Consider the following 14,512-nt stretch of genomic DNA (forward strand, 5'->3'; position numbering starts at 1 on the left):
ACCTTGTAAAAGGAACTTTAATGCCCGTTTTGACCAGACATTAAAAATGCACGGTCTGACTTTCCCACAATACTGTGTGGAATAGTCAATAAACTACTTGCTTTTAAGTTTCAAGTTTCAAGTTTATTTGTCGTTTGCACAACATATCAGGACATTCATGCATTGAAATGCTTGTGGTGAGGCTCAGATCATCACTCTACAGAAGTGAACAAAGTAGAAACAAAAATACAAAGACACAGCAGTGCTGCTGGAGTTTTTAAACACTGTGTCCACTCACTGTCCACTCTATTAGACACTCCTACCTTGTCAGTCCACCTTGTAGATGTAAAGTCAGAGACGATAGCTCATCTGCTGCTGCACAGTTTGTGTTGGTCATCCTCTAGTCTTCATCAGTGGTCACAGGACGCTGCCCACAGGACGCTGTTGGCTGGATATTTTTGGTTGGTGGACTATTCTCAGTCCAGCAGTGACACTGAGGTGTTTAAAAACTCCAGCAGCACTGCTGTGTCTGATCCACTCAGACCAGCGCAACACACACTAACACACCACCACCACATCAGTGTTACTGCAGTGCTGAGAATGATCCACCACCCAAATAGTACCTGCTCTGTGGGGGTCCATGGGGGTCCTGACCACTGAAGAACAGGGTAAAAGGGGGCTAACAAAGTATCAGAGAAACAGATGGACTACAGTCTGTAACTGTAGAACTACAAAGTGCACCTATATAGTAAGTGGAGCTGATAAAATGGACAATGAGTGTAGAAACAAGGAGGTGGTCAGAATGTTATGCCTGATTGGTGTATGTATATGTATATTGTATAGATACAGGTGAAATGGCAATAAAGCCACTTGAACTTGAAAAATCAACAATTTTACACTTGGATGGTGTTTAACCCCATAAAATCCCAGTCTTATTACATAACAAGGCATATTATTTAGTAACTACAGGGACGTCAATGCAGACTGGCTGAGATATTCTTAGATTATAGAAGTGTGTAATAAAACTTTAGACTAAACTAAAAGCTAAACTAAAGAAACTTTAAGGAACTTAATGCAACCTAATGTAAAGGTTTTACCAGTGGTGTAATCGGGCAGGTTTCCATATCGTTGCTGACCAAAGAAAAACATTTCTCCATTTTTTGTGATTTTTACTTTTCTACATCATTCTGCATCAGCATGGCAGCTGCTCTTCGCATCGTATGATAACGTAATTATGAATGGACCAATACAAATGCTGCAAAATTGCTTCAAATAAAATCTTTTACCCTTAACTTACACTGAAAATAATGAATGTTTTCCCCTCTCTTGTTTTTCTTTGGACAGCGACAATATACTGACTTTCAACAGTGCGTTTTAGACTTCAGACTTTGACTTCAAAACAAGGCCAAAAAACTCGGAAATGTTTATAAACCAGTGAGCTGTCAGTGATCATTAACATCAGGATAAAAAGGGGTTGTAAACGATTAAATTCTCAGTTATAACCACATATTTTGTGTTTTTTTTATGTTGTGTTCATCATAAAATGGATAAAAAAGAGAGGAAAGAACAAATAAGTTATTTATTTGTCGTTTATTAGACGTTTATTTCTTGACCTTGTGCTGGGCTGGTGCAGATTTATAGTATGATTCTCCTTAGGACCAAACCACAGTTCTAAGACAAGCACAGGTCATTTCCTATAACCGTGAGTTTGAGCCAAGACCCATTCAGGATCCTGTATTTTGAAGAGTGTGATGAATGTGTTCTGCTAACCTGATGGAAGACAGCAGGGTGACGTTTCCCTGGTTGTAAACTGCTGCCTGCAGGCCGTCAGGGATTTCTCTGCCATCCTTGTACCACATGATGCTCAGCTCCTGTCCGATGTCACGGTAATCGATGGAGCAGTTGAATTTGCACTCAGTTCCCTCTGCCAGGCGGATCGTGCCCACAGTGGGTCTGAAGCGCAGTCTCTGGATCTCCTCATGGGACAGGTGCACGCCGTGGCCCCGTCCACCAACCACCAAATGCTCCGAGCCCCGCGTAGGAGGGCCCCCCCGAGGACCCCCAGGGCGGACGATTGCTAGTGGGGCTCGTATGTAACTGCCAGCTGAAAAAAAAGGACGTAAAACATTTGGTAAAATATCAAAGTTCACAATTTTCCCTGTTTCAGGTGTAGGAAACTGTGCTAACGTAAATTAGTTAGCAAAATTATGATTGACATGACTCTCAGCCAATCACAATTGCCTCCAAACGCCACTTTCTCTGTCAAGTGAACACAAAACTTCCATAGAACTCCTCACAACAAACCTGCAGTGAGAGCGACGCTGTTAGTAAATCAAAATTATTAGAGCAAGACATGGTGAAAGGCGTTAGTGAGGAGCGTACACTGCCTGACTCAGGCTATCCTGACCATCTGGATCATCTGATTCAATCCTGAAGCTGAAAAAATTTAGGATTAAAGACAAAACTCACAGCTCAATGACAAACTACCACACTCTAATTCAGGGGTCTCAACCTACCTGCCTGTGAGCCAGATGTGTGGATGAGTTTTGTAGTATTTAGTGTATGATAATTAAGTAATTAAGTAAGATAATTAAATCACTGTGTCATTCCTTTGTATAAATGTGTATGGGTGTTTGTATGCATATACAGTATGTAATCATTATGTAATTACTGTTAATGTGCAGTAGTGTGTATACATATTAATAATAATAATAATAATAATAATTTTTATTTATATAGCACTTCTCATGCCGGTGGCAGCTCAAAGTGCTTTACAGACAAGTGTCAAAACATAGTTATACAAAAAATCATTAGTATTTATTTAGAATCAGAAGGAAAAAAAAAAGTGTAATATATCTAAATCTGTATGTAAATATCAGCCTGTAGTAGAGTTCTCCATCGTGACACTGTCTGAAGCAGTTTGATTTGTGTTTCTGAATATGCCGTCATTTATTTTCTAAGGGAAAAAAGTCTTGGGTGTTCACCTTTTTTCACGTGGCCACTTTACTTTGAGAGTGTTGTTCATTACTGTCTTACCTAAGTCACTGAAAATGTGCTTATTTGTGAAGTTGTTGCTTTATGTCCCATTAAATGTCTCTAAAGCCTTTCTGTCTGTCAGTGTAATGTACTGCCAGTCACGAGCATAACCTTCTGAAGGCACAGAGCTTCATTAAACATGTGAACACGGCTTCATAATCACTGCTTGAAAAAGCCCAGTTCTGTTAAAATCTGTCCATAAAATTCAGCCAGATGAAGAACTGGCAGTTAAACATCTCTGGCAGCTGCTAACAGACCCTCTTTAACTGCTTTACACTTTATATTCTCCTTAGATTTGCGTACATTTGGCCCTCACTACAGTATCCTGAGCAAAGCTAGCAGAAAGCTAACTGGCTAACAGGCTAATGCTACAATAATAAAACACGCTAATGGCTAAGCTGGCGGTCCACTTGCGGTTAGGCGGAGTAATAGACAACACACTTAAAAAAGAGGGTTCTTCAGGGGTTCCTTAGTAAAGGGAATGGGTTTATTTAGAACCTTGAGCTCTGTCCCTGATAGCAAGAGGATAGTGGACCACTGTGGGCCCACTGATGGCAAAGCTGGTGGTCCACTGGCTTTTTGCTCAGCGTTTTATATAAAATTCCACTGATCGTCACTCATTTTCCACTCACAGCCCAATTTACTGATTTTTCCTTCCTTTCTTTAGTTACACTTTGATTAGTAAATAATTTTAATATAGCACAGCTTTAGCAACAACACTTTCTATAGAATCATTTAATATCAGGCCTAGTCATTATTTTTTTCTCTCTCAGTTGTTTGTAATATTAGTTTAGGTTTATTTTCTAAAATAAAAGTCTCTGTGCACTTAAATCTGTTTGAGGAGATTAAAAACTAGGTAGAGCTTGTATGCAAGACAATAATCTGGGTGGTCCGAGGTTGGACCAGCAGTGGAAAACAGCTAGTGGGGTGCCAAAATTTTCAAACCAGCGGACCGAGATATGCTCGCTGTCTGGGAAACTTCAAGTTCAGGGTCAAGACTTAGCACACCTAAAAAATGAGACACACATAATAAAGGATATACTATTTGTATGCCTGTTAGGAGCTTAAACTGTCTTTATTTACTAGAGCTGACACCAAAATCCAACATAACACCGAGCTGATCCAGCTAGCTTGGTGCTAACACACAATACAAGGAGCACTAGCTTAGCAAAAAACAGCATTTAAGCAACCCAATGATAGTAAATGTTTACTACACTCAAAGCATTATGGGGCGCAAGAACAACGTGGACGAGGCTCTACACAAAGTTTGGTGGTCAATCTGCAGGAAGAGCAGCGTTGATAATAAAAATGAAGACTACACACTTAAAAAAAGAGGGTTCTTCAGGGGTTCCTTAGTAAAGGGAATGGGTTAATTTAGAACCATGAGCTCTGTCCCTGATAGCAAGAGGATAGTGGACCACTGTGGGCCCACTGATGGCAAAGCTGGTGGTCCACTGGCTTTTTGCTCAGCGTTTTCCGGGCGGTCCACTTGCGGTTAAGCAGAGTATTAGATAAAAGTCCACTGATCGTCACTCATTTTCCACTCACAGCTCAATTTACTGATTTTTCCTTCCTTCCTTTCTTTAGTTACACTTTGTGAATTAGTTTAGTAAATAATTTTAATGTAGCTCAGCGTCAGCAACAACATCTATAACATCATTTTATATCAGGACTAGTCATTATTTTTCTTCTCTCTCATTTGTTTGTAATATTTGTCTAAGTTTATTTTCCAGAATAAAAGTCTCATTTAAAACCTGTTTGGGGAGATTAAAACCTAGTTATCGCTTGTTTTGAGGACAGTAATCTGGGTGGTCCGAGGGAGGACCAGCAGTGGCAAACAGCCAGTGGGGTGCTGACCTAATCAAGCCAGCGGACCGATATATGCTGCTATCAGGGGTATAGAACCATTTCATGCTAAAAAGTTTCTTTGCATGGTTCTTCTTATTGATGGAAAGTTTTTATGCGCATACAGAACCTTCTATACAGCATCTGCTATTATATACAAGCTTGATCTCATAACAATAGCAGAACACTTTTTGTTGCTATACAGAACTATTTCCAAAAAGACAACACCACCTCCATCAATCTGAAGAAAGACTTCATCATGCAAAAACAATTTAAGCATGCAAACTGTTCTCTATAGAACTCACGGTTCTAAACAGAATCATTGCTTTTACTAAAGAACCCTTGAAGAAGCATCCTTTTTAAAAGGGGCTACTATTGCGCAAGGTTTGGTGGTTGTAGCTTGAAAAAACATGACGAGGAACTACGAGCCAACTGAACTATGCGCTACTTTCTGGCTGCATGGGCGTGTGGTCGACATTACGACATGTTTCACATACTTTCCGACTATAAACTATTTCTAATATTCACTTCTGACAACAAAATTACATAATTTTGGCATTTTATCACATTTTATCACAAAATGAACTAGAAGGTCTTCAAAGCAGAGGAAATTCACCCTCGCCACCGAAAGCTCTTATCAGAGGAAGCACATTGCGTTCTTTTTCCTATGCGAGCTCTTATGGACCTAGTCATTGTCCATTCACTGCGTACTACCTGAACACGCCTCTGAACGGCGTATAATGTCCTACAGCACACTGTGGTTCTAGAACATATTACCCATACATAATATATACTCATAACAGCCCTGCATTCCATTATATGCACCAGTAGTTTCTAGTTTATTCTGTATTTATTGTCTGTCTATTGATGTTTTTGTACTTATTTTAAACACTGTCTGTTATTCCATTAGAACATGTGCACATCGTCCACTGCACAGTGCACCACATACATTTCGTCCCCTTGTAATTATAGGGTTCTGTCTGTGTTCTGAGCAGTTTTGAGACGCTGAGCTTCAAAGATTTTGGATTCCAAATAGCAGAATTGATCTGTGGAACACGCCTCTTTAATACATGACAGTGAGAGACACCCTACATTTATTCCAAATGTACAATATCAAAATCCTACCAAATTTATACATTTATTTATTTATTTTTTGTTACAGGTGAAACGCAGATGGAACATTCTAATCCTGAGAACTCACTTTCTGACTGGAGGTAGAACCTTATATCTGACAGAACATGAAAAGAAGCAATGAATTTCAAGGAACACAAACAGTTTACACAACTTTTAAAACATAAAATTAAAGTAAAACAGTGTCTACATTATCAGAAACATAACATTTATTTCCTGTTTTAAGACAAATCATATTTTTCTAATTAAAAAAATAAACTGATAGATTAAGTATAAAGTTCAGTGTTAAATATTGTGTCCAGCGCAGAGGTCAGTTTTAGGTTGGAACCATTAGTTTAAGTTTCCTTTAGTTAGCGAGGTCAGAGTAGCAGGTCAGTCTGAGGCAGCATGAGGTTTTGTTCTATATCAGAAATGTGACTCGAAATGTCTTATTTTGGGAGAAAGACGAAAAAGAAAAGACGAATGAATGAATTAAATTAATGTTTGTTATAATTAAAACCCCAGCAATTCAAATGTTCACTATTTAATCACCTTTAAGGCTGAATATTTAAACAATTTAAGACAATAAGAGTTTTTAAAGAGCTGTAAGACGACAGGCAGAGTTTCAGACACGTTTTCATGTTCCATAAAGTTTATACTTTTCCCACAGTCACTGAGCAGAGCGGTGACATGACAAAGAAGCAGAACCTGATTGGTCCTCTTGCGTATTTTCAGAGTACTGATTGGCTCGCAGATAGGAACTATGTTAGAGTTTGAGTTTATAACACTCAAAGGTCCTGAAAACCTGAATTTAAGTGAGTTTAAGCTTAAAGCTGGTGCAATTTAAAGTTTGTGCAAACTTTTACCGTTCTCCAAAACGTTTCCCAAGTCGTTCCTCTGAGATTTTCACACTGTCTTGGCAAACTTTTTGCGGTTTGCTGAAAGTTTAAGTGCTTTTAAGACAAAAAATATATGATGGAATCTGCTCTTTTAGCGTTTGAAGCACATTTTAACATCACCCTTACAATTTCAGTCTAAATACTCTATGTATTAGGTTTGTCACTGCGGTGAAGTTGGCTTCTTTTTCGAATTTTTCCGTCCCATCTTATATGGTGCAGCAGTTCCATTCTGGCACTGCAGATAGGAACTAAGTTAGAGTTTGACTTTAGAGATAGAACCTTTTTGTTTTCTAGATAAAGAGTCCAAAAAATGCATAAAACCTAAAAAAAAACACCTCACATAATGTGAAGAAGTCACAGAATAAGAATATGCTTTGACAAAAATGTCAGAACCTTATAATTCCAAGGGGACGACTTGTATCTACTGTCCTCATCTTGTTGTGCTAAGCAGCCCGAATGTTCTTCATTATACTGACACAAATATAATGACAAAGCCGAACTGAACGGAATGTGACTCTTCTATAGCGTAATGCTCTGCTGTCATCATTCATTTCAAGTCACTAAATCTATCAGTCTAATGAATTCCAGATCAGCAACATCACTTTCAACCCCCAACGTCCCAGAAACCTCAGTCCAAGCACTCGCTGCAACTCTTCCCAGACGTACGTACTCCGACTCCCCCGAAACATTTCAGTTTTTAGGTGGAAACAAGAAAAAGACCCAGGAATGAGAGCTGAAAGGAAAGAACTCTTTGTTTTCGTCAGCAGTTTGGTTCAGAAACCTGCTGAGAAACCTCGGACTTGGCGGAGACGAGAGGTGCACATTAAACCAAACCCCAAAATGCACTGCAAGTTTTTCTATCATAATCTATTATCTATTATAACACAGTTGTGGAAGCATTCGAGCTTCGGTGACAGCATGTAAAACTGCCTACAGTTCCAACTGCCACATTCTTTACCAAATGTCTGCATAATTGAGTGTTTGTAAACACAGTGATTCAGAGTGGTTTGGTGTGAAATGGTTCAGATGTCTTTACAGTGGTGGTGATAGGAACCAGGGGTCGCCATGACTACAACACAAATATAGACATTTTATTTACTATCCAGAACCACCAGTGAACCTACACGAGTCTTCTGAGTTTATATGGAATGTTGATGGTGGAAAATCTGAAATAATAAGTTTTCTTTGGGGACTATTTCGCCTCTGCATGTATCCCTCCACCATGAACATCCTTTTAAGGCCAGAAACCTTCGCAAAACTATCATAAAACAGTGTCTCAGTCATCAGGCAGTGAATTCATAACCATATTATGTAATAACTTTCTGTGAGGGAGCTTTTAGAGGTGGACGTCTGGTTCCCATCACCACCACTGTGAACAATTCTGACCCTCTAGAACGGATCAAACCACTCCGAGCGACTTTGTTTACTACAAATTTGGCAGATTTGCCCCTAAGATACAGAAACAACAATCTAGGAACATCAACCCAGCTGTGCTTTTTTCCTTAGAATGGTTTACATAATTAGGAAAAAGAGACTTATCACTAAATTACTGGCTCCCTTTTTGGTAAGAGAGGGTGCTCATGATCACATGTGAGAGAAATCTGGTTGTTGTTTTAGTCCTTTAAACCAGCTCCTTTTCAGCCTGTGTTTACAAATAGTCCATAGTACAGCTGGTCACAGATTAGTAAATAATACCCAAAGATTCTGAAAACCAGAGTTCAGTCCAGTTTAAGCCTAAAGCTGGTGCAATTCAAAGTTCGTGCAAACTTTTAACATCCTCCAAAACTTTTCCCAAGTCGTTCCTCTGGGATTTTCACACTGTCTTGGCAGACTTTTTGCAGTTTGCTGAAAGTTTAAGTACTTTTAAGACAAACAATATATGATGGAATCTGTTTTTGTAGCATTTGAAGCACATTTTTGCATCACTTTTACAATTTAAGTCTAAATACTTTATGTATTAGGTTTGTCACAGCGCTGAAGTTGGCTTCTTTTTCGAACTTTTCCGTTCCACCTTAAATGGTGCAGCAGTACAGGCGCCAGAATGGAACTGCTGCACCATTTAAGGTGGAACGGGAAAATTCGAAAATTCGAAAAAGAAGCCAACTTCATCTGCTAAGCTCGACCTCTCTGTTCTAAATCACCGGGATTTTGTCAGCACTACTAATTCACTCCTGTCTACCCGCAGATTTTGCGTGCATTTGTCTCCTAATCTAACTGATAACTTTATTTCTGACACGTTGCAGCCTTTTGGACGCGAAGCAAAGCAGCGCAATGAGACCAAAAACAAAGAATAAATCAGATTTTATTAACTTACCGCTCGTCAAACTGATCGAATGCGAAAAAATCCCAAAGAGGAGAAGCTTTGCGATGTTTAAAGGCATTTTGGGCTCGTTTTGTCCCGCGCTGGTCTCTCCTGGCGCACTTTTAAGACTTGTCAACAGTTCCTCTGGAAGCGTTTTCCAGTCCTCCCAGTGAGTCCCAGTTAAAAGACGAACAGCTGTGAGGACGAGTTGGAGAGAAATCCCAGAGAAGTGGCAGACGGCATTTCTGCTCCGCTCGAGCTCAAACTCCTCTCCAGCCGATCATCAGGAGAGTCGACACATTCCTCCCAGCGGCAGCTGTTCGCGGGGCCGGTGTGACGTCACAAAATATGACTCAGGCTCGGGATGCTCTCGGAGCGCTTCTGTCCACCTTTATTTTTCAAGTGATTGGTTAGCATTACTGCTACTGAGCGCTGATTGGTTAGTATTACTGCTACTGAGCGCTGATTGGTTAACATTACTGCTACTGAGTGCTGATTGGTTAGCATTACCGCTACTGAGTGCTGATTGGTCAGCATTACTGCTACTGAGTGCTGATTGGTTAACATTACCGCTACTGAGTGCTGATTGGTTAGCATTACTGCTACTGAGCGCTGATTGGTTAGCATTACTGCTACTGAGCGCTGATTGGTTAGCATTACTGCTACTGAGCGCTGATTGGCTAGTATTACCACTACTGAGCGCTGATTGGTTAACATTACTGCTACTGAGCGCTGATTGGTTGGCATTACTGCTACTGAACGCTGATTGGTTAGCATTACCGCTACTGAGCGCTGATTGGTCAGCATTACCGCTACTGAGTGTTGATTGGTTAGCATTACTGCTACTGAACGCTGATTGGTTAGCATTACCGCTACTGAGCGCTGATTGGTCAGCATTACCGCAACTGAGTGTTGATTGGTTAGCATTACCGCTACTGAGCGCTGACTGGTTAGTATTACCGCTACTGAGCGCTGATTGGTTAGTATTACCGCTACTGAGTGCTGATTGGTTAGCATTACTGCTACTGAGCGCTGATTGGTTAGCATTACCGCTACTGAGCGCTGACTGGTTAGTATTACCGCTACTGAGTGCTGATTGGTTAGTATTACCGCTACTGAGCGTTGATTGGTTAGCATTACTGCTACTGAGCGCTGATTGGTTAGTATTACTGCTACTGAGCGCTGATTGGTTAGTATTACTGCTACTGAGCGCTGATTGGTTAGCATTACTGCTACTGAGCGCTGATTGGTTAGTATTACTGCTACTGAGCGCTGATTGGTTAGCATTACTGCTACTGAGTGCTGATAGGTTAGTATTACTGCTACTGAGTGCTGATTGGTTAGCATTACTGCTACTGAGTGCTGATAGGTTAGTATTACTGCTACTGAGTGCTGATTGGTTAGCATTACTGCTACTGAGTGCTGATAGGTTAGTATTACTGCTACTGAGTGCTGATTGGTTAGCATTACTGCTACTGAGTGCTGATTGGCTGGCAAGCGGAGCAGCTCATTGGCTGTTCGCGCTCACAGGCGTCATGAATGTACATGAGGCACTGTTTTAAACTCCTGTAACTCGAGTTTGAAAGCTCTTAAAAATAAAACAGTGGTGTTAAAATGTTTATATTCTGTGTTCAGGAAAATGTATTTTATTTTATTTTTTTTTTTTAATAGACGAACACTTTACATTTTACATTGAGATTACCATAATAATAAATCAAGATAAATAGGACATTTTGTGGAAATGCTATTTAGATATTAACAGGACACGTTGAGTTTCAGGGCCTGTATCATGGAAAAAACTCGTTTTTAACTCACCTTCTTTAAAATAAAAGCCTTTGACCGGTCCAGACACTCCATATATGGAAACAGGTCGTTTTGAATGAAATATTTTTGTGATGTCATGAAGACCAACTCATTAACATATATTCACCCTAGAGCAGTTTAGCTCTGCCTACTTTATTATAAACATCATAAGAGCAGTACAATACAGGACAGCAAATCAGGACTGGGCTTATTTACATACATCAGTCTTAAGGCACAGTGACAAAAACAGCCTGTTTAATAATCATAAGGGATGAAGAAAGTTCAGAAACTGGTTGTGTGGAATGAATTTTGTGTCACATGTCATTAGTGACCATCAGCAAGAAAAAGTACGAAAAATGTAGGATATAGTCCCTTTAAACAAAGTAAGACGAAGCTGTCTGCAGTACCCTTATGGTCCACAGCAGGGCGCTTTTACTCTTTCATCCCTGCTGAAAAAGGATCAGGAAAAAGGACCTGATGGTTTTGCTGCCTAATGGGAACTAGTATAGAGGGAAATTCCACCAATTTTTCAAAATTTCCCTATAATTCAGTGTTTAAGATGTAATCAGAGAGACTCAGAGTGGTTTGGTGTGAAATGGTTCAGATGTCTTTACAGTGGTGGTGATAGGAACCAGGGGTCGCCATGACTACAACACAGATATAGACATTTTATTTACTATCCAGAACCACCAGTGAACCTACACGAGTCTTCTGAGTTCATATGGAATGTTATATATTATACTTATTATTTCAGATTTTCCACTATTTTCCATGAATGACTCTATTCACATATTACCCATGTAATAATACAGAAGTTTAGAAAAATCAGTGAAATTCTCCTTTAATGGTCAGCATTACGTTAGCATTATTATTGGTTGCTGAGCGGAGCAGCTCATTGGCTGTTCGCGCTCACAGACATCATAACCGTACATGAGGCGCCGTTTTAAACTCCTATAACTTGAGTTTAAAAGCTCTTAAAATATAACAGCGGTGTTAAAATGTTTTATGTTGTTCTGTTTACAGGAGATGATTGTTTTCTTTTACAGTAAAAATATTTCAGCATTTATAAACTATAATTTTGCTCAAATGCTTCATTTCAAACCATTCATTTTGGAGTCGCTCAGGAGCGCCCTCTAGCGTTTGAGAAACCCAGAAGACATTACAGAGTGGGAATTCTCCTCTCTACAGGTTCTCTGGTCTCACTCTGACTGGACTCACATGATGCTCATTGCCATGGTAATGTCTACACTAAGTGGTTCTCTGTGCATGTGTGTAATTTTGTATCGGATTACTTGCTGAGAATTTGTAAACTGCGTCCCAATTCAGGTGCTGCATACTTCGGAGGCTGCATTTGAAGGAGAGAACTTACAGAGAGGAGAATTACCAGAGCCGGTTTATGAGGAGCCTGGCCACTTCCTATTTCCCTCCGTTATATCAAAATCAGGACAGCTGAACAGCAGAGGGCGCCCGTGAGGGAGTCCTCAATAAATAGGAGTAAATGGAGCTCAAGGGCTAAAAACAAAAAGTAGTTTCTAATCACTGAACCAGAACTTTCCTTTAGTTTTAGAAAGCAGAAGGATGGATTTCAGTAAAAGAGCAAAGAAAACTTACCGATATATTTCCTTTTTTCTACAGCAACTAAACTTCGTCTCCTCTGCAGACCAGTTTCTGCTCCGCCATGCTGAACATTGTCAGTGGTGGACGAAGTTCACAAACAATGTACTTGAGTTAAAGTAGAGACACCCAAGGTAAAATATTACTGCAGTAAAAGTAGAAGTTCCTCCCTTTAGACCTCCACTTGAGTAAAAGTACAAAAGTATTTGCCTTCAAATGTACTTAAGTATCAAAAGTAAAAGTACTGAAAGATTAATTATGACTTTAATGTCCTATTATCATTTTTATAACAAGACTCGCTTCATTAACTCATTTTAGGTGAAAATACTCCAGTGTCTCTCTTGGTAAACCAGTCGTTTAATAGAGTCATTAATTAGTGACGCTGATGTCTATTAAAATTATTATCAGCACAAAACACTGAAGGCAAACAGTTTCCATCAGGTAGAACTGAGTGGCTCTGAAATCACTTTTTACAAACAAGCAAAGTTTCAGTTTAAGATTTATTTGAACTTAGTTCCAAGTTTAAGATTAATAAAGACTTTAAACTCAGATTCTCAAATGAGTTTCCTTTACTAAACTGCATCTGTAGGTCTCTGTTCATAAACATAAACTAGACAAAACTAATTTACTATAAAATGAAATGTGTTTGTATAAATTCAGAAAAAAGACACGTCAGTCACAACTGCATATGAGTACATATTTCTATATTGTGGTCTGTTTACACAAAGTTAGGTTAGTTCATCATTTATGTTGAATAGACTCTCCCAAAATTTTACGCTGCTGCACTGATGTTGAACCGTGTGCTGCACTGGGTCGGTATGACCAACAGGTCAAAACAAGCTCAAAACAAAGTGACCGCTGTGCCCTGATTGGTGTTTTTGCTTCGCGCTTCTTTCGTTTTGACGTTACGTTTTTATTCACACATAAACCAAAAGGAACGACAGATTTCTCATAATGTAGAGGAGTAAAAAGTGAGATATTTGACTTTGAAATGTAGTGGAGTGAAAGGAAAAATGGAAATACTTCAGTAGAGTACAGATACACGAAAAAACTACTTAACTACTATAGGGGTGCGGGAAAAAATCAGTTCTTAGATGCATCGCGATGCGGATGTGAACGATTCTGAATCGATTCACAAATGTCAAAAATCGATTTTCTAAACATTTAATTTATAACGTAACGTTGACGGAACGCAAAAGGCGGAACCTGGAAGTGCGGAAGTGCAGCGCCCGGACAGTTTGTGGCGGCACATAACAAAAACACAAATGGATGGATGAGTGAGAAATCCGACCGGCTCCCTCTGCATTAAAGCCAGGTTAGGTCAGGAGTCACAACACAAACGATAAGAAGAGCCATTTTGTCCTTTCAACAAAAATCAAACCACCTTGGGCACCACAACATTTAATGTCCAGTATATCTCAGTGTGTGTTAATGTCCAGCTATAAGTTAGGTTAAAATATAAACGAAAACGTGGATTTACTTCACTCTGCTTTAAACTTCAGCTCAGCTTTAGTCGCTTTCCTTCCATCTCCACCAGAAAACTTTTCCTCAAAAATAGAGCAGTTTCTTGTAAAATGTCTTTCAAAGTTCGTCTGTTTTACGAGGCTGAAGTCGCTTCTTTAAGTCGCTCCAGCTTCTTGTTTGAATTTTCCTGTTCCACCTTAAACTCTTAAGGATGGCTGTAACGCGCTACATGGAGATCCATTGCCACTGGATCTTATTTCACCGTAACTGCGCATTTTATCGCAGATGAGTGGCAGCAGCGTCTCATGTGCTCCAAGAAATAGCAGTGAATAAGAGCCTTCTAGTTCACTTTCCACATCACTTCCATTTGACTCATTAATAAAAGATATTGGACGTAAATGCATTATGGATCATTACAAATACTTTGCTTTAAAACTACCAAGTCCTCAGACAGTAAGAA

General features: G+C 39.5%; 1 protein-coding gene across 1 annotated transcript in view; it reads right to left on the reverse strand.

The window, feature by feature from the left end:
* mertka (c-mer proto-oncogene tyrosine kinase a) overlaps positions 1 to 9,488 on the reverse strand; it is a 66,432-nt gene extending 56,944 nt beyond the window's left edge. The window contains exons 1-2 of the mRNA XM_036573629.1: positions 9,184 to 9,488; positions 1,750 to 2,083 (exon numbers count right to left, since the gene is read on the reverse strand). Of these exons, the coding sequence (XP_036429522.1) occupies positions 1,750 to 2,083; positions 9,184 to 9,250 (401 nt within the window). The 5' untranslated portion in view covers positions 9,251 to 9,488. The remainder of the gene's footprint in view (positions 1 to 1,749; positions 2,084 to 9,183) is intronic.
* Positions 9,489 to 14,512: the final 5,024 nt, after the last annotated feature.

The sequence above is a fragment of the Colossoma macropomum genome, unplaced genomic scaffold (genome assembly GCF_904425465.1).
Source record: "Colossoma macropomum unplaced genomic scaffold, Colossoma_macropomum, whole genome shotgun sequence".
Classification (NCBI taxonomy): domain Eukaryota; kingdom Metazoa; phylum Chordata; class Actinopteri; order Characiformes; family Serrasalmidae; genus Colossoma; species Colossoma macropomum.